The sequence below is a fragment of the Cryptomeria japonica genome, chromosome 1 (genome assembly GCF_030272615.1).
Source record: "Cryptomeria japonica chromosome 1, Sugi_1.0, whole genome shotgun sequence".
Classification (NCBI taxonomy): Eukaryota; Viridiplantae; Streptophyta; class Pinopsida; order Cupressales; family Cupressaceae; genus Cryptomeria; species Cryptomeria japonica.
In genome coordinates, this window is record NC_081405.1 from 441089288 (window position 1) to 441111168 (window position 21881).

The window sequence follows — 21881 nt, forward strand, 5'->3', positions numbered from 1 at the left end:
ACTGATTGCTGTGAGTTATTGATCGTCTCCATCATTGAATCCGGTTTAAATACAAGAGGAAAGGTTGCCTACGTAGGGACATGTCCATATGTGGCAGTTGCCAGGTATGGACATGCCCCTACGGAGGCAACCGTTCATAACAATTAGTTTGTCTATGTGTAATTTCCGAACTGCATGCTCCGTTAATATAATGCGATCGAGAATCACATGGGCACGATAACTATCGTGCCCACTATGATTACATTACAGTGCGTATTGTAATGTAATCACAGTGGCATGATAAATATCGTGCTCACTGTGATAATCATCGCAGTGTATACAAAGTTTATGTCCATCTACATATCCGGACTGTGTGTTAATAGCACTCTCCAGAATGACTTTCAAGCATCGATCATATGTATATAATAACCGATTTACCATCAGTTAGATTCACGAGGGCTATATCTTAACATTCATCAACTACTTTTCTAACAATCATGGGCAGGAAAATTTGTTTTATAAATTATAGGTATCAATACTAGGATCTTGATTTGAGATGAATATAAATGAATCAAGAAGCTGTAGCAAAGATGACTAGAAGAGAGAGGGTACTAAATATATTTTAAAGTTGAAGTTTCTCCACGAATGTGCATTGAATGAAATCACAGTGAATTTTTTTATAAGAATGTAATTAAGTAAATCACAGTGAATAAGGCTGGTGTCTTATGGAGAGGCTTTAGGATGCCAATAAAACAAAAAAATATGTTATAAGATTAATTAAAATCTTTCTCTGAATAATAGCAGTTCTTGATTAGTTTGAAAATTTTAAATATGATAGAAATTATCCCACCAATTTAGATATTTTTCCTGGCATAAGTTTTAAAATTCTCACTAATTATTTTTTAACATTTTATCTATTCTATATGCAAGATAATAAAATTCATAAGTCACAAGCTTCAATGAATTTTCAAGCTTAAACTGCACAACAAAATTCATGAGACCACCTGCTTTAAAATATTCCCACAAATCTCAACATTCAAAATTTTAAAAGAATCCCCATGCATGGGATCCCATCCTAAACATCTAATTAAAATGTCTGACCTTCTCACAAGTAGCCAGAGGTGGGGTGATTCTATTTGTGCAGATCTACCTTTCGGGAAGAAAAGAAAAAAAAAGAACGCAGTGGATTGCCAATCCAATGTAAAAGCGGAATCTTGTAAGATGCTCTCATAGATGGATATTGCTGAAAAATCGTCCACAAGCTTACAATGATCTTACTACAAACCTCTTGCCTCCATCAGCGAGAACATCCCATCCACAACACAAATTTGTGGCCTAATAACCTTTTCACTCTATAATCTAATATAACCTCCACTTGCATTTATAGTTTCATTGCATGAAATACAAATTTTTTATTCAGATCAGTAACTTCTGGAATTGATCTAACAATGATGGCCAACAAACAGTTTCCTCAAATAAACTCTTTTTGCTTTATACAGAAAGTTTGTGTGCACAACAATTTGAGGGTCAAAGAATACATAACTGTGAGAATTTGCAAGATAATAGCATGATGGCATCACTTGCTAAAAGATTTAATAAGAAATTGAGATATTTCTTCAGCACTTTCATAAGCTCCTTCAACACAGCGACCCAATGCTACTCCAACAACATAGTTACCTCCCAAAAACAAACCTTCTAACCCACAATCACGCAAGTCACCTTGTGCGGTCTCTAAAAGATCAAGATGGCCTACCAAAAATTGAGGGATGGCTTGTGGCCACACCCGCACACCAAGAGTCATAGGTGCTGCTGCATCTTCTCTGATAAGCATTTTTCTCAGGTCTCTGTCAACAGCACTCACAATTGCACTTTGGCTCTGCAAATTTTAAATGAAAAATAATTAAACCACCTCCAAATTATGAAGGAAAAACTACCTAGAAATTCTCAGAACTCATTTGCAATAGAAACGACCGATTTATTCTAAGAGAGTTCCAGTACATATTAGTATGTTACAATCATCTACAGAATTTGATGCTTAAAGCTGCTTACCCTCGAACTAAGATAAATATTACTTTGGTCAAATAGCCTCAAAAAACATATGGAACGCTGATTTTGATGTTTAAGATAAAAAGAAAGTTCATGTTTTCATGTCATTTTTTGGTGCATGCCAGTCTTGAGCCTTGCCAACGACAGAATGCTATTATTTACTAATATTGCAAATCAAAACTATGTGCATCCAATAACATACTGCTTATTAAAACTTGAACTAATGGTAATAAATCAAAAGAAATATTATTTGGCAGAAAGATATTTATGAAAATTGCATTGTCAAACTGTAATCAGGTTCAGGTTCAGCTATAGGTACAGTATGTCCATATAGGTATTAATATAATATAATTTTTGGGTTTGCAGGGATGCCATTGCTGTTGCGTGTGAGTTTTTTGGGTCTAGTAGACTTCTTAAGTGGTTGAACAACACATTCATTGTCCTCATTCCAAACAATAGAAAGGCGACTGCTTTGGCTGATTACTGACCAATCAGCCTTTGCAACATAGTTTACAAGATATCTTCTAAATTGTTAGTCCTCAAAATCCAACATATTATATCAAGTTTGACTTCCCCTAACCAGAACTTATTTGTCCCTAATGAAAGGAAACTTGCAGCCACATAATGACAATTTCCATGTAACCCAAAAGGGAAATGTATGAAAACAAGTATTCATAATCCATATGCGAAAGAATAGACAACATACCATCAAAGGTGACACAATACCCTAGGAAAAATCCAACCTCCAAAAGCATCCATGACTCGTATTATTCAGCAATTCAAACATTACAATACATCGTCGGAACCTCCATGAACACCTCTAAATCATCAAACCTCTCCAATGCATCCTCCATGTGTCAAAGCATGAATCCACACATCACATGCCATGCTTCACATATGCACTCTTCTAAGTTCTAAAGAAGACTCAAAACCCCAACTAGCCAACCTTAAACAACTACCCTTGTATTTTCTTTTATAGAAACAAGCTAACACAAAACCACCATGTGGCATTACATAAAACCATGCGACTAATTCCATGGGATTACAATACCATTGATCCAACATTTAATATTAGGTACTAAGTTTTCACTTTGTTAATATTTCCCTGATATTAAATTAAATACATTTTCCCAATGTGAGACCCTACATTAAATATAATCCCAATGTTACAACACATAAAGTGGCCCCAAGAATGTTAACTCCTAGTGATGCACGTACTTCTAGGTCCTGTTGTGACGTTTTAACACATCGCCCCATTGCAAATGGGAACCCCCACTTTTCGCTTTTTAGGGTAGATGTTTTGCCTAGTTTCCTAGTTTTAGCTTTTGCTTATGAGAGGGTGTCGTTTAGAATGTTAAAAGGATGTTAAAATTGCTAATATGATTCTAAGTTTCAAGGTTGCAACAAGTTTTAAATTTGAGCTTGAATATGCCTAAGTGTGTCTAAGTCAGTGATATTTTTGTGCCTAAGCTTCAGGGGGTCCTTTAGGAGTTGTTTTCCCACTCCTAGTAGGTAAATTAAGTCAAAATTGCACATTGTCCCTATAGATCCCAATTTTCCCGCTCAAAATTCAGTTAAAATAATGAAGTCCCGATGCATAATGATGAAAATTGACATGTTTGGATACTTAGTGGTGCACAAGTCATCAAAGTCTTGATGGAAAACATGAAATTATAGTCTAAAAGTGAGTTTTCCTGATGAAAGGACGTCTTTTCCTAAGTTTGAGGCATAAATGGACTTTTTCCTAATGGGTCATGATTTTCCCCACTCATTTTCCTGATGAGGGGCATTTTTTCCCAAGTATCCTGAGAATTGCCCTGATGGACCACGTTTTTCCATTGGGAGGCCCGAAATTTGACTAAGTGGTGGAATTTTCCCGATGCGGTGCAAATTTCCCCATGAATGAATGATGAAGTTTAATGCGGACAAAATTCTATCCTAATGGGGGGTCGTTTTTCCCTTAGACCAATTTGTGGATAAATTTGAGGAAATGAATGCAGATAATTGTCCAGATGGAGATCGAATTTCCCCCAAAGTGGAATGTGTGGACAAAAATGAAAGAATGAACATGATTTTGGAATTCAGATGACCCACGTTTTTCCCCAAGATGATTTTTTCTGGACAATGCAAATGAAATGACGAATTTTAATTGTCCTGATGGGGATCGATTTTCCCTAAATGGCCATTTGTGATGAGTTATGGTGAAATTTAATGAGAATCCTTATCCCCATACAAGGCGATTTTCCACCAGGCTGTTATGAAGGCAAAGTTTTATCCCACATTGCTTGTGTGGTAAAGTTTCAAAGTGAAAATGTGAATAAGTATGCCCAGCCAGCACTAAAATAATATTATAAGTTGCTGATGTGACAGTTGGGTGGCTGATTGAAGACAAATTGGAGGTTACAGCTGGACAATTTTTGCCCAAGTGTCATTTTGACACCATTGTTGAAGACAAGTTGCAGAGTGAAAGGGGCGATTTTGCCCAACTATTCCTAGTGCCACCATTAGAGGAGAATTTCCAGAATTGTTGAGTTGTTGGTCACCATTGGAGACTTGAGTGAATTTTGAAGCTTGGTGCCAGCATTTCTAGGGCCACGATTTTCTTTGTGTGGCTGATTGCCTCGCATATTGGGGAGATTTGTGCACATTTCCTTTGACGCCATGGCTGGGAACGACTGCGATTTTTCTGAAGTGTTGGCTGTCCACCATTTATTAATGATTTCTATAGACATCATTCCTTGGACACGATTGCTGGCCATTGACTGAACATTGCATTTCCAGATCTGAATATCACTTCCAACCATCACTACACATGAGCGATTCTATGTGGACACCATTTTTGGGCTCAAATGTGAAGACACCATTGCTGGTGCAGGTCTGAAGCATCATCTTCAGAACTATTCTCAGACTAAGGTATCATTTTCAGCCACATGATAGTGCCCAGATTTAATCATTTCTGAGTTTTGGAAGGTAAAACAATTCAAATGAAAGCATGTGACGGGATCACTTCCAGCCATTGATATTCATCACTGACAGTGTGCCTTCAGACTTTTGGAGGCCATTTTCAGACCTTACCAAGGTGTATTCAAACTTAAACATCAGAAAATCGGACATCAATACACCATTTTCTGAGTATTTTCAGTCATTGGAGGGCGTATTCAAACTCAATCCTTAGAAAATCAGACTTTATTACAACGTTAATATCAAAAATCAGTCACTTTCTAAATGTATTCATACTTCCAAGTGACATTTTTAGACCTGGGTATACTTTTTTGAGTTTCAAATCAGTCATTTTCTGAGTATACCAAGGCATATTCAGACTTGGTACTCAAAACCAAATCTGAGACAACTTTCTAGCACCTAAATCAACCATTTCCAGAGGTGTCCTTGGACTTTATACTCAAAAATCAGACTTGAGATTGCATCAAACATGCCATTTTCTGAGTTTACAGGGGTGTCTTCAGACTTATTTATTGCAATCAGACTTATCTTAAGTCTGAAAATCAGGTTTTCTGAGGACAATTTTTCCAGATTTTGATCAAATCTCTTGTATTTTCTAGAATTTGTGTTACTTAATGTTGAACTTACAGATCTGAAAACTATTTGAAATCAGAACCTTATTAATTATGGAAAATTATTTGTGAGAACAAAGTGAGGAACATTGGAGTGTCCCGAAGGGGTTCGAATTTCCACTCTATCAAATGGTGATCAAATCAAACAAAATTTCAAGGACAATGAGTCCCAATGAGGGTCGGATTTCCACTTGAGTGTAGAATTACAAAGGAAGGGACAAATCATTTCAAATAAAGATCAATAACAAAGTTGTTCAGATAGGCATCAAATTTCCACCGAGTGAAGGAATGAACAAGGATAATGCAGATGTTTTGGGGACTGATCCATTCGTATGCGGATGGATTTCCCACCAAGGTTGAAATCAAGTTTATCCCATAGGTGTTTAATTCAATATTTGTTTGTTTTGCAGGTTTGCTAGAAGGAAGGAAAGCACGATGATCAAGGCTTGAAGAGGGTGCATATTGCAAGGGCAACATCACAAACGCAGATGAGGAAGATCAACACTTCAAAAATTGGAGGAGGATTTGAGAACAAGGATTTCCAAAAGGCAAAGATGTGGACTAGATCAAACATGAGGACTTCACCTTGATGGTAAACAAATAAAGGAAAACAAGTTCAGGACATAAGCACAAAGGATTTCACATCAAGAAATCAAGAACTACATCAAGGAATCCCAAAGTCATAGAATGTTGAGGAAAGAGTTCATGGAATTCCCTAACATATGGATGAAATTCAAAGTATCACAAGGAATTCCAAGTGCCATGAAGAATGTTCAAAGCAAGTTAATCAAGTCTACAAGGCAAGCTGAGGTGGCATCCTAGTCACCATTTGTTCAATCAAAGGGTACCAAGTCAACATTCATTTAAGGAGGGAAAAGGTGACATGTGGCGTTACATCAAACATTATTTTACTTAACCTCATCTCTCATTGGTCAATGTAATGGTGGTTGTAATAAACCCTAATTAGGGTTTCTATCTTTCGATCTTGGCCATTGATTTTGAATCAATATGAGCCATTCATTGTAATGAGCTATCTATATAAGGCTCAATGCTCTCATTTGTAAATGTTAGAACAATAATAGAATAGTAGTAGAAGAGTAGAAGATAGTAGTTAGATCATCAGAAGTTAGGAGTAGAGTAGGAGGAGAAAAGGCAGAAATCGTTGCCAAGGCTTGTAAATGGATACACTATTTTCATTGAAGTTATGGTGAATTGCGGCATTCCTTTTACATGTTGCATGGTTTCTTGTTCTTTAACCTCATAGTTTAGATGAAGTTCATTGATCATGATGGAGAAGTGCAATGGTATTTGATGAATTCCTTTAGTGTTCATACTTTTGGTAGTTTGCTGATTGTAAGCTACTATGCAAAGTTATCCTAAGAATTATGATTATGGTTGCTAAGTTCAATTGTGGATGTTTGCTCAAGTTGCGCTAGTATTGGGTATTTGAATGAATGATCCTCAATATGAAAATCTTTCGACTCCTTAGAAGATCGCACTAACTTGGTGTAGTTGTTGCTTGTCTTGGCGAAGCCAAGTTACGTTTGGGGGGAAGTTGTCTATCAAAGCACCATCTATTGTCTTCATTGTTCTTAGGATTAGATTAGACTCTCTAAACCCTTTCCTTTAGATCTTTATTTGTTAGATGAGTTAGTCCTACCTTCCAACAACATCCAAGTATTCAAGCATCTAAATACAACATAAGTCCCCTTGTGATTCCAGCAATATCACATCAAAACATTGAGCTTATCCACACGTCAAGCCCTGACATTTCATAACTTTGGAGTTGTCTCATTTGATCGCAAAGCATAGCATTTGAGAGACTTTGTTCAAGAGAGGATAAGATACCTTGGTATTTTATTCTATGTTCGCATGTGCATAAAACACACATCAACAAGTCCCCCTAGGTGCACCACAAACATAATAATAAATTAAACATTATAAACATTATGCAAGGTGTACAACACCTAATTCCTAACACCAAACTACCAAATTCTAGGTGTTATAACCATGCATAAGTGCTGAATTATATGGAGAAACACAAGAAAGAAACATGATTTTCAAGTTGGACGTCTCCAAAGCCTATGATGAGTGTCCCGAGACTTTGTATTTGAGGTCTTCAAGAAATTTGGATGTCAAGGGAAGTTGTTGCAAATGATTAAGGCGTGTGTTACTACTACCAAGTTTTATGTCCTTGTTAATGGACAGCCCAAAGGTTTTCTCAACAGCACCAAGAAGTTGTCGCAAGGGGACCCCATCCTCTTCATAAGGCTTTAGGGAGGAACATTTTCAAGCTAATTGTTGTAAATGCTATCACTAGGCTCAGACTTGCTTCTTTAGTGCTCCCTCATCTATTCAACAATTTGTGGATGACATCATCATCATTGTCAAGTCTTCAATGCAAGAGGCCATTAAGTGGAAAACCTTTATTGATGGATTATGCTGCTGTTTTTGGGCAGCAAATCAACTATGCAAAAGAGTTTGTTGCACTTTTCCAACACCCTAGAGAACTTACAATCCAAATTGTTAGTATTCTTGAGTATAGTGTTGCTCTTTTGCCAGCCACGGATTTGGGATCCTACTATCCATGAAGGAACACCCCAATACTAATATTGTTGTGGAGAGATTACAAAAAAAAGACTTATTGGCTGGAAAGGAAATCTTCTTAGTCAAACTGGAAAATTTCCACCTCCTTCAGCACTCTCTTTAGTCCCTTTTTAAGAACTTCAATATATGGCAGAAAAAATTCGGTAAATTCAACAAAAAATCCTTTAGATGTGTATGGAAGAGAGGAAAAGTTTGGCTTTTGTCAACTTGGATATTGTGTGCAAACCAAAAGGCAATGGAGGGCTTGTATCAAAGAAGTTTAAAGATCAACAAAAAATTATTGGCCAAAAGTTGTTGGAGCTTCATGAAGGACAACAAAAATTGGGTGGATATTATGAAAGCCAAGTACTTTCAAGGAGGAGATTCTAACTCTATGTTGTTGAAAGAGTGCCAAAAGGCTCTCTTATATGGAACAAATCAAAGTTAAAAGTCTCCTTCAAAAAAGTATTCAGTGGAATTTGAGGAAAGAGTGATCACATTAGGTTTTGGGATGACAGCTGGTTGGAGCAACTACCTCTTTCCTCTTTCCCTCAATTCCAACAAATTATAGGGATGCTTTCTAATAGATTTGGTTGTGTTGTATAAGTATACTTAACTAGGGAAGGGTTGAGAATCAAATGGAAAAATTTGCATGAGTTTGTTGCTAGTGACCATGTAGCTACTATTTCTAATCTATAAATGCTGCTCAACTCTTTCAAACTACCATACATTCAGCAAAATAATGTCTTCTTCTGGGCCTCTAACCCTATGGGTAATTACTCTATTATATTGGATATTCTGAATTTATGAAAATAGAATAAACCAAAGAAGGATCAATACCAAATCAGTTAACGATCAAATTTTTCACATGCAAACCTAAGATGAGCACATTGTCAAGATTTGCTTGTTTTGGAATGTGGGTGCTCAATTCGCCTGCATAACATTAGCATTCCATGGGTAACATATTGACAGATGTGGTTTGTAAAAATGAATTCTTTTGAAATGATGAATAATGGGTTTGATTAATAATTTTTCGGAGAATCAAATGAACGGTTAAATTTCAATCTAGAATCTCAAATATGATCCATGATTGGGGAAACTAATGAGGAGATGTGGTAAGCATGAAACAGTTGAGGATTATTTCAGTTTTTTAATTAAAGTAATTTTTATTTCTGGACTCAAATTGACTAGGGAGATAACAGATCTAAAGTTAACTACTTGCATTGAAGATTTAATTGAGCGCATGAGAGAATCGAGGGGAGTTGACTATTTGCTAGTGTTCAACGGAGTTTCCTGATGGGAGGACGTAGGGACCAAGGGCCTAAGTTTGGGGACGACAGTGGGATGGCGATAGGGAGATGGGGGGAGGTGGAGCTAATATACATATAGTACTTGAAAAAAAAAGTTTTAAAAGATGTATAAGAATTACATTTCAAATGAAACTTTGGCAAATTAATAAAATAGCATGCAAATGCTAAATACTAAAATACTTGAATACTACTCAAATTTGAAAATGAACATGTCAAATTGGAGATTTATATTATATCCAAAATATCATAAAGATGATTACAATGAGTACAATGATATCAAAATAGAAAAATGTAGTGAAGAAAGGCCTCTAATCAACCCCAAACTCCTCATCACTAGAACTACTAGACTCCACATGGTCAATATCCACCAAAATAATTTTAGCATCCTCATCAATCTGTGATGGCTCCTTTGGCTCTACATCTCATCGTGCTACTCGACTCTCTTTGTGCACAAGTATCTTGCGGTCAATGAGATGCAAAGCACTATGTACAACCACAAGCTTCTCTACTCTCCTAGAGGTAAGTTTGTTCCTCTTAAGAGAGTGAATGAAGCTATAAGGAGAACAGTTCTTCTCAACAGCTGAAGAATTAGACACCTGAGATAACAATCAAACAGTTAGAATGGTAGTCAAAGAATTTGGTCCATGGCAATTCCACCACAAATTTGGGTCCTCCTATGCCATAGTTGCCACATCCATCTTGGCCGCCTCAAAATAACCCCTAAGAGTGGTAGATTTGGTCCACTCAATGTGAATTGTGTAGAGGCATCTATAAGATCATACATCTTCTCAATGGCCCTAAAGAACCTTGCCTTCACCTGAGCATCTTGTATCAATGTAATTCTACCAGGCCTATGCTTGTACCACTTAGGATTCAATGCATATGCAGCCATGCATAAGGGAGTGTTGAGCTTCTTCCATCTCCAATGAATGATTGGCTGAATGTGCTCATTGTAGAATGCTAATGTGCGGTCCTTCTCTCACATGGCAGCCCTCATTTGGTCAAGCATAGAATCAATGCACTCATACACCTCTCCAAGGTTTGTAGCATCTAAATCCCCATATTTGATTACCTAGACAACTAGAGCAATGATGGAGACTATATTTATTGAATCAATCCAAAAAAACATCACTCTTTACTATATCCTTCACCCTTCTCCCCTACTCTGCCTTGGACTTGAACAACCGATTTCATTTTGTTATCATAACCATGACTTGCAATGACTCTTGCAACTCAATCGTTCTCTCCAAGAGAATGAAATAGGATGCATATATGGTCTCAACAGGTTTCAGGAACTCATTAGAAAAGCTCCTTAGAGAAGCTCCAATGCACTCAATCTTCCTCATATCCTTGAGTGCTTTATTCATGGCATGCACACAACAAGGAGTCCACCAAATATGTCTATAATCTGCCTCAACTAATTTCCCTGCAACTTTGCACACATGGGCCACATCTGTCACTACTTGGACCACACTTTGTTGCCCAACCTCTTAAATAGCATCCTTGAGGATATGAAATTGAAAACTAGCATCTTTGCGATGCCCTAAACAATCAACTACCTTAAGGAAATATGGGCCCTATTTACTACTATATCTAATAAATCAAATACAAGAAATAATAATATGCATGACAATGCATACCGGGCACAACAGTAAAATATATCTTTATTCGCACATGAAATTATTACAGAGAAGAAGACCAGAGATGGTCAGCCAAGGATTACAAAAGATCCCACTATATCGTACTCCCGTCCTTGGTGGTACACAACATATTTAAAGGATCCGACAGTTGCCGAGAGGAACACAACCATCAACCAACCAACACATTAACTACCCAAGAGTGACAACCCACTTAATACAAACAACTAATACATTGGTGGATAACAAATATTATCAAACATAACAATAGGCATTTTATACCGACTACATCATCCCCCGAAAGAAAAAAGTCGTCTTCTAGACGACAAGTAAACATCAAGTAATATCCAGGAAGACTAATGACAAGAGTGTAGACAATGACTAAGACTACACAACCCTGACTTATAGTGTACCTGCCAAATCAAATGGGGGTTTGGGGGCAACGCCCCCAACGGGGTCAAGGGGCTCATCATTTTTCAGATTTTTTAAGATGCCAAGAATAATGTTGAAGAAGCCAGAAAATAGAGATTTCATCTCAAAATTATGATGTAGAAGTTGTCGAAGATCTAGACGACTTAACTTATGATGTCATAACTACCACACCCAATGGCTTGACCACACTACACTCTTGCCAAGGTGCCACCGTGTTGTTACCAAGTGACTCACACAATGTACCAAACCCCTTACCTGTACGGACCACTTGATGCAGGGTTGCCAAACACCATACGACAAAACCAAAATTATCCTCTGTACACCATACAACAAAATTGATGGGCATGCTGCCAAGTGCTTCCATATGTCGTACGGTAGAGTTGAAGAGTATTGTATGATGCGTCTAGCCCGTATGTCATATGAAAAAGTTGAAGAGTGTTGTATTATGCGTCTAGTCTGTGTGTCGTACGAAAAAGTTGAAGAGTACTATATGATGTGTCTAGTCCATGCGTCGTACGACAAAGATGAAAAATATCGTACGGGCAATCTACGTCATACGCTGTACAGCAAGGATGGTACTGAGGTCCATCCGCCAAGTGGAATAGTTTGTACATCGTACAGCAAAAATGAATTCCCTTGTGCAATCCGTACACCGTACAAGGAAGACAAATCTTGCCATGTAGTCCACGCAATGTACGGTGAAGACAAGTTCCAATGCACGGTTGGGTATTTTCGTACACCGTACGGCCAACCGAAAGATAGCTATGAAGAGAGTCGTAAGTCATACAACAGAAGTACTGATGTGTGCTCAAGCTGCCATATGTGGGTCCAAGAGACGAAATATCTGTACGACAACCAAGAGATGAAATGTCGTACAAAAAATTCATACACAATAGGGGGTGATAAGGTCGTACACCGTACGGTAAGAGCAAAGGTCATTCGGGTTGGTTGCTATCTCTTCCATACGCCAAGAACCTTAGGCCGTACGGGGTGCAATAATGCTTTTGCCACCACTAATTCCTACGGGCTGGTGAAGGAATGCCTTTGTTTTGAAAACAACTTCAAAGGGTTTGAAGTGTCATAAAATTGTCAAGGACGCCTTCCATTGCTTCTGCCGAAACAGACATACCCTTGCCGAAAGTGTGAATTAAACAATGACCTTTCCATAGTCTTCATTATTTTTTGCTTTCCATTTTCCATCGCTCTTGATTCCCTCTTTCTTTTCCTGAATTTCCAATGAAGTGGATTTGCCTCCATAATCCCTCAGATGCTTCATATTACATATTTTACTCTTCATATTGTCAGATATATTGTCCATAACTTTGCATGTTTTCATCAACTACTCTTCAAGAGTTGTGGCTTCAAGAAAATTACACATTGGCAAAAACACTTTGTAGTCCTCCATTTGCCAGTGGAACGGTCCATTTAGGGAACTCTTCTCATCTTCAAAGCAATCTTCTAGTTCAAGCACCCCTTCATCATTAGGTTCCATCGTTTTCTGTCCCTCCATACTTTACTCTCCACCCTCAGACTTTAAGTCGGTGGATGCCAGTTCTTTACTCACCACCTAGTTCCTCGAGTTGATGACGTACTTCCTCCTTTCACTCTCGATTGAGTGTGTTCTACTTCCAATTATAATTCGCTTTGGGCATAATCAACCATCCTCTTCCAAGGAGTGTGTTGTATGCTTTTTTCTGCAATGGTATGACTACGAAGTCCAAGAAAATTGTTGTGTCCCAATCATTACTTTTTGTGCCATCAATGTTCCCAACGGCTCGATGTTGTGCTGGTCGGCACCTACCAAGTGGAAGGTCGATGGCCAAAGCATCGGCTTCCTCATACATTTCCAAGTGACTTTTGGTAGTATGTTTACTCCCAAGCCTCTATCAATGATGGTGTTTGTCAACTTCTTCCCCATTATTTCCATATTGATGACCATCAGCTTCCTCGCAATACTCACCGACAACAACATTGGATCATTGGCCTCATCCCCTTCATGTGGTGGTTCCCCTGTTGATTCCTCTTGTGGTTTGCATTGTTTTTGGCTAACTAAGTTGTCACTGATTGTGTTGGTAATTGCCACTCTCAGTTGTGCGATAGTTTGAAGAAGGTCTACCACCTTAATGGGTATGGTTGTCTGTAGCACTTGCCGAACTATGTTCTTCTCTGACTCCTGCAATGATGTACTTGCAGTTCCATTGGAGGTTAGTCATTCCTTCACCAACACTTGTTCTACTTTGGCTCTAGCTTCTTGGAGTCGTTCCTTCTTCGTACAAGAGTTTGAATACACCTCCTTTGTCTGTGCTCTCGTGATTGCCAGAACTACCTCATCTTGTTCCACCACGTCCAGCATATTAATACCCTTTTGCTTTGGGCAGTCGTTGTCTTCATGATTCCCCGATCCACACCATTTGCACAATAATCATATGTCGTCTTCTTATTCTGACAGTCTCTCGCAAAGTGTCCCCATTCACTACATTGTCGACACTGTATGATAGGACGGCCTCTGGAGTCGTACAGTATTTGGTTTCACCCTCATTGATTTCCATTGTCGTCAAGCGATACATTTTGTGGTTTCGATGGGCTAGACTCTCCCTGTGTGAAGAGTACTTGTAGTCTTCAAATTATATGGAGACTCCTTTATTGAATGACCCATCACCTAGAAATTCTCACAAAATGTAGTGTCCTGTAATATTCCCCACAATTTTGTTTTGAGAATTTACAGCAAGATCACAATCACACCAATCACCCATTAGGGTTAGAATAATGTAATCCAAACAACTGAAGGGAACCCTACACCTTTTGATCACCGCGAGCCCAAACTGGGAGGGTGAGAGCATACGGTAGCAGGGGATCGTTAGTAGAAAACTACTGAAAGTACTAATAACAATAATTGGGCGGCAAGCCAGCCCCTTCTGCATATCCAGCAGGTAAACAAGATACTTGGCAGTAAACCAACCAAGGCAACAAGAGCACACTCAACACGAATCACTCTACCGCAATGTTCAGCGGGAGGACTGAACACAACAACAAAGCTCAACTCGACCGCTTATGTACCGGGAGGACCATTACAAACAAATATCACTCGACCGCTTATACCCAATGAACATATTACCAATTACATCAAGGAGCCTCATAGCATAAATTACATCAAGATAAGATAATCAAATCTGCTTAACAAAATGAGATGAAAACTAATAGCAAGGCACATCAACTTGTTGGTCTGAAATCAATAAATCAACCCTCTCTACCATGGCTTCTCAACATGATAGAGGGCACAAATCCAACATAGTGAATTGCCACAACATAGAAGCAAAAACCATAAAAAGATTCATCAAACGGATCAAATGGAGAACCTGGAAATAATCATAAAACATCCAAAAAACCTCTGGTACAAAATCCAATTTGAAAATGACATCACAAATAGACAAACTAGAAAATGCCCTGAAAGACCAGATTAGTGCATCTGTTAAACAGAATGGCGCATATGCCAAACCCTGAGGTGCGTTTGACTGACTCTAAAGCGCATTAGTTAACTGTTTTAGCGCATCCATTCACTATTTTAGTGCATATGCTAAATAGTGTAGCACATATGTTAAAATAATCAACGCATATTTCCTAATTAATGGCGCATATGTCTTCTCTTTTAGCGCATATGTTACAGATACCAAAAATGATGGAACACAGTAAAATTTCGAATCTAAATTAAAAAAATCAAGGGAAAATTTCCAAGCCTCAAAACCAATAGAATAAGTGACGCCCAGACAAGGCGAAATGAGAGCAACAAACGGAACTTAAATCCATAAATATATGAAGGAGAAAATGCAATTTGAACATAAGAGCTTTTCTTCCATATTACACAAAAAACTTAACACAGAGAACTCAATCCAAGACTAATTCACATCCTCCAAACAAAACCACACTCAATAACCACAAGGAAACCATATAGAATCAAATAAAAAACAAGGGAAAGCAAGACTAACTCTCAGCGAGCTTCCTTCTCAGCAGTGCTTGTCCAGGAGAACTCATAGGAGCAACCCAATCTCACAAATAAACCCAAAACTGCTAGGCACAACCAAATTGCTCCAAAAATCCTTCAAGCCAAGCTACAATAGGAAATCCAAAAACCGACTTTTAAACAATAGAAATTGCACAGAGCCGCGCGTTCATGGCAACACTCCCAGCCAATGAAAATAAAGTATTTTTCCCAAGCCTAAGGTACAACTATATAACAAACTATATGCACATAAATATTTTCCACAAACTATAGTATAAACTATATATTAAAATCATTTTCCCAAAATAAATCCATAGACAGTCATTTTTTGCAAACACGGCGCATACACAAAAAATAAAATTAATGCTAAAGAAGAGAGCTCCAAACTGAAAATAGAAGTTATGGAAGAAGGTTGAAGAAGCGCCCACAAAATCCAGCGAAAATCCCAAGCCAAAAACCAAGCTCCAAAATCCAAAAGTTTCAGAAAAGGCTTCCAGAATGGTAACTCGATGACAAGCTCAGTCTGCCGAATAAAAAGAAAAACCAAACCAAAACCCTAGCCTCCAAGCCGAAACCCTAACCTCCAAATCAACCAATAAAAATAGAGGGTAGGTAAGGGAAAATATAAAAACATATTATAAGTACAAGTGGGATGTAAAAAGAGATACACAATAAAGTGCTTTTCTACCCCACGTATATTTTAAATAATGAACTATACAAATAACCATAGGCTGTAAGAAAATAAATCAAATGGGTTATAAATAAATGGCCCAAGGCTATAAAATAATTAAATATTCTTATTAAAATATTATTCCACATTAAAGCTCAAACATTAATAAATAATAATTAAATAAATAAATAACAAATATTAAATAAACAATAAATATAAAATAAACTATTATTCAATAATAAATATATAAATAACTATATATTAAATCTCAAATAATTAAAGCATCAATAAAATAATAAATAAAAGGACATAATTAAATACTCAAATAAACTATATTAAACCAACCATGAAATTAATCAATTAAGAACCATACAAAACCACGCATCAATTAATTAAATAAATCAACAATCACCAACATACTCACAACACCAAGAAGACCAAGCTTACTAACTGGCATGGTAGATTATGCCAAGATGTTAATGACTCACGATGAACAACTTAGACCTAGAGTATGTTAATGACTCACGGTGAACAACTTAGACCTAGAGTATGTGTTGGGAACTCATGTCATCCCCGAACCACATAAGCCATTGGAATTAAAGACACGCCCAAGCCTGTGAAGCCAGGTGGAGTCGATGCCTGGTACCTGCAAATCCTGCAACCACGAAACAACGATACAACATATGCATATATCTCATAACAAACAGGTGATAGGGAATCGCGAAGGCACATCCTACTCGCAATGAGTGATGTGACATTGTCCCTCTCACGAAGACAGTAGTATCAAACATATCTTATACACATGTAATCATGAAATAGGGTTAGTGTATCCATAACCAATATCAAAACCATGATCACCCAATCTATCAATAATCCATCACATGGTAAACATATAGAATCCATCAACTCACATAATCCATAATCATAGAGTCATCATCATATAAATCATCCAAATAGTATATGTCCAATATAGCATCATAATGAGTAATTGAAACACATGAATAATCATCATCCATATCATCAAATAGTCTAAATAAGTCTATCAAGCATGAAAAAGAAGTCAACTCTAGTAAAAACAAGCCAAGTCAAGGGTGGAATGTAATGTCCCCTTCTCAGTGAGGAGTAATCAGTGGTCCATTGGCCTATTTTGGAGACCCGTAGATTGATTGGAATGGAGAATTAGGGTTTCCTATTTTTGTGGAGTTCTGCATGAGCCATTTGGGGACTGTCCGGTGGGAATTCTATATTTCTGTTTATGGATTCCTTTTGGATTTTTCGTGAGTTTCACGGTGGTATAACATGCATTCAGTTCTGAGATGTCTGAACTTACTATTTTTAGTAAGTGGATGTTGGGCTGACTGGATAGTACAGGTTTTCTGGGTTTTTCGAGCTCTCTCACAGGGTTTGACGAGCATGTCCTTTGGAGGTGTTTTCATGACTTACTATTTTTAGTAAGTGTCAGTTCAGGCAGTGCCATTTTTGGTAGTCTTAAGCAAAGATCCAATCCAGTTCAGATTAGTGTTTTTTTTGCACCTCCGTTCACATGGTTGATTTGGTAGCAATCAGTGGTTGATTTTAATTGCTAATTAAATATTATTACTTTATTCTAAAGTTTAAAATTTAATTATTTCGACTGATTATATTTTTGAGGAATGACTCAGGAATGACTAGAGAGTGTGGAGGTGGGCGCCATACTTGGAGGGGCATTTGAAATGAAATGCAAATGGATGTAAGGTTATTTGGGTGCCATTTCAGGTGAATTTGAGTTTCAAAATCTATAAATTCAAGGGATGGGCTCCTCATTTGGGCATCTTGAGAATTTACACCGTTATGCTGTCAGAATGGTAAGTGATTGAACTTTGAAGTTGGAAGAGCTTCCTAGTTGCTTTAGTTTTGTACTTGAGACACAATACCTAGCTGGACAGTTGATTTTGGGTGATGTTTTTAGAGTGCTTGATTCAGTTTTCAGTGTGAGTTTTGGAGTTTCTATGTTGTTGGTGTGTACTTGGCTGGAAGTGAGTTTTATTCGTAGTTGCCTGTGTGTTTAGAACATCATTCTGGGTATCGGCTCTATCTATCTGTACTCCTTGGGCGATAAGGTTCACAAATTTGCGGATTGAGATTTGGAGATTCAGATTTTTAGTTGCAGATCAAAGTTTTCAGCTTGGCCATACCATTTTGGTGGTGCCTCGAGTTGCGTGCTAAGTGTTTGTGGTGTTCGTGGTGCTGGTTTGAGGTTTGGATCTCATCGTCTATGCTTTACCTTCTGTTTGCTTCCGTTCTCGTGCAATTCGGAGTTGTTTTGGATGATTTGTAAGCATATTAGTGTGTCCGTAGCTTGCTGGTTTGGTGAGTTTTTTGTGCATTTTCAGAATTTCAGAATTGATGTTAGTAGTGGTTTTGGCTTGTCATCTTTGTAGTTCTCATTGTAGCAGATTGGGATCATATCTTTTGATAACATTGAGAATGTAATGCTTCATGGATGCTAACAGTGTAATGTAGGTACACTTATTGTAAGGCTGATTTCAGTAGTACTGAACAGTCAATTATTCCTACTTTATACTTGTATTCCCCGCTGAAAAGTGGAAGAGGCTGGCTTGCCGCCTTCATTGGATAATTGTAATTCTGTCCTCCCGTCCATGTATGCGTATGGCTGCATGATGAATGATTTTAGATTTGTATATTGTTTATGAGCCTCTTGTTGCATTTATATTTTGGGCCATGTTAGGGGGAGTGGGCTTCCTTGTGATGACCGGGGTCACGAGAGATAGACTTGCATGAGGTTCCTTGTAAGGATGCATGAAGTCTAAACTGCCAAGGCACATTGAGTGTTTACCTTGATGTTAAATAAGTGATAACCTAATAATTAATGGGTTGGGTAGTTAGAATCATTAATAAAGATAAAATTGATGTGAGTCTCATGACTTGATCCTAGGGAGGATGTTTTAGGATAAGCATGAGAAGGCCATTGCGATGGCAAGTCAATCTCCTTTGATCTCTCATAGGTTGAGATGGCTCCACATGTCCATTAGGCTAGTGCCTATGTTTGTTATACTTGTTAAGTTTTGCGGATGGCATGTGATTACACTCCACTCCTGCATGTGTTCCTTTGATGACTTACGTTTATACCTTATCAGATTGCATTTATACCTTGTTGAGTTTTGTGCCTCTGGGAGTTTATTCTTGTATGTTGTGGTTAGTCCTTGCATGAGAGTCCTTGTGTTGTTAGTCTCTTTGGTTATAGGTGCCAGCTTAGGTTTAGAGTGTGTGTTGGGACCTTGTGTCATCTCCTAGCACAGGGGGTGGTTCCTTTGGTTCCACATGGTTGGGTGGTTGGTGCTTTTTAGCCATTGGGATGTTCTCTTGGATTTCGTCATGCGTGGATGTGGATTCTTCTTCATGATGGATTATGGATGTACCTCGTAGCAGATTTATGTAATGGATATGATGGATTCATGTAATGTAATATTTTGTATGTAGTAGTTGGAATCTTGTATTAGGGAGAGCTATGCTCTTGATGTATTTGTGGAAATGTATTTGTGAGTAGTTTGGAGATGAAATTAGGATTATATCATAAATTGTAATAGGGCTATATGTTGTAACATGTTGTCATTGTATAATGGAAGGAAATGACTTTATGTACTTGGAAAAGTAATGGATATGTGATTGAAACAGGAATGTAATTCACATTGTAGTATAATTGTATTAGTTGAAATTGGGATTCTATGGAATGATTAAGATGTAATTGGAAATGTGAAGGAACCTTAATGAATGGATTTAAAATTAATGGAAATGTTAACATAATTAGATTTAGATAATGATGAAATGGAATCGTGTTGATGCATTGACAGATAAGAAGCATGTATAGTAAGTATGTTAATTAATTAAGAAAGAAAGCATTAAGATACTTGCCTTAATGCATTTAGCAATTAGGAATGAGGAAATGATCATGTTGGAATTTAGATGCATGTGTAGCATGATTAAATGGATTAGTAAGGATGGAATATACCTATGCATTAGGATTGCATTAGTATGGAAAAAGGGTAAAGAGCATGTAGATAGGAAATGTTGGGGTAAGACACATTTGGATTTGGTGCATGAAATGAATGTAGATATAAGGGGGTTCGTCTTGCATTAGAAAGGATTAAATGTATCATGCTAGACAAATGTTAGCATAGTATGCATATTATATTGGGTAAATAATTAGTAGGTTGCATATCTCATTGAAGAAAACAATTATGATGCATTAGATTAAAGATTAATTGTGATAAGTGAGAAGGATGTCATTATGGTAGTTGATTAAGTAATGACGTTGAAGTACCCTAGGGAAAGATTAGTGTTGTTTATGTTTATTCCGCTTGCGTAATTTAATCATTGTGCTATGATGTAAGTTCAAAATGGCTAATTAATTAATGAATGTAATTAGAAGATGATGTTATGTGTTGCAATAGTTGATTATAGATGTTAAATTGAAAAAAAAAAATTATCTCCAATAGTGTGTTAGTAGTTTATTTTCTCTAGGGTATTTTGGCGGGCATTACACAAAACATCTTTTTAGGGCAATTACCTTTCGTGTGCCCCTCAATTTTGCACTCACTACACCATAGTTCATTACTTTCTATATGGGTTCCTTTCTCGGTCTTCAATTCTTTCATCAATCTCAACATATCTCGTCAAAGGGCCTGTACAGTTTTGGATTCCTCGTCATTACTACCCTCGGTGCTCTCATCATCATCAGTCTTCCTCTTCCCTCTAGAGGATGTTTTGTTTTCACTCTCGATGTCCATCGCCCAATTGTAAGCATCTATGCATGAGGACGGAAGCACTACTTTCATCTTCTTGCGTAGCGAGGGGATCAATCCCTCAGTGAACCACCTCTTCATCAACCCATCGGCTGGTTGGTTCTCCATCTTGTTCAACAATTCTTTGAGCCTACGATTGTATGCTCGCACGTCCTCGTTCTTCCCTTGCCTACTGTTGTAAATTTCTACAACAATTTCATTGTCATCTATTAGTAGTTTAAACTCTTCCTAAAATGCCTTCTTCAGTTCATTCCATGATGCTTTGTATTGAGCCACTAGGTCTATCTAGCAGTTGATGGCAATTCCTTGTAGGGTGGCGGGAAATGCCTTCAACCAGTTATTCTAGTCATCCTGACCATTCACCTCCCATATTGTTATGCAAATCTTGCAATGGCATACGAGATCCTCCGATCCGTCTATAAATTTAGGGATTTTTTGCGTCTCCTGGGTGTTCGTCATTGTTTTCACTCAGAAGGTATCGTGTGTATTCGACCAAATTGGACCCTCTCGCTATCGCCCGCGTTCTTGTGCCTCTCATGAACTCTCGGCCACACGTGTTCTCTCTACGCATCCATCTTCTGCATCTTCTACACCTTGGTCACCTTTAGCGAGGTGCAAGTTCTCGATAAGGTGCAAATTGGTTTCTCGCCTACTTATTCCCTTGTGTGTCAGACCTGGGTGGACTGTTCCGACCGCTATGTTTCAGTGCTTTCCCTGCACTCTGCCACGCAAGCATCCTCTACACGTCCACCTTCAACGTCCCCAACACTCCGAGTACTTCCAAGTGTGTCGGACCTAGGTGGACTGTTCTGACCGCTACATTTCGGTACATTCCTTGCACTCTCAGCTC

General features: G+C 37.9%; 1 protein-coding gene across 1 annotated transcript in view; it reads right to left on the reverse strand.

Annotated features, from left to right (window-relative positions):
• Positions 1-1180: 1180 nt before the first annotated feature.
• LOC131064760 (protoporphyrinogen oxidase 1, chloroplastic) overlaps positions 1181-21881 on the reverse strand; it is a 110209-nt gene continuing 89508 nt past the window's right edge. The window contains exon 9 of the mRNA XM_057999031.2: positions 1181-1855. Within this exon, the coding sequence (XP_057855014.2) occupies positions 1556-1855 (300 nt within the window). The 3' untranslated portion in view covers positions 1181-1555. The remainder of the gene's footprint in view (positions 1856-21881) is intronic.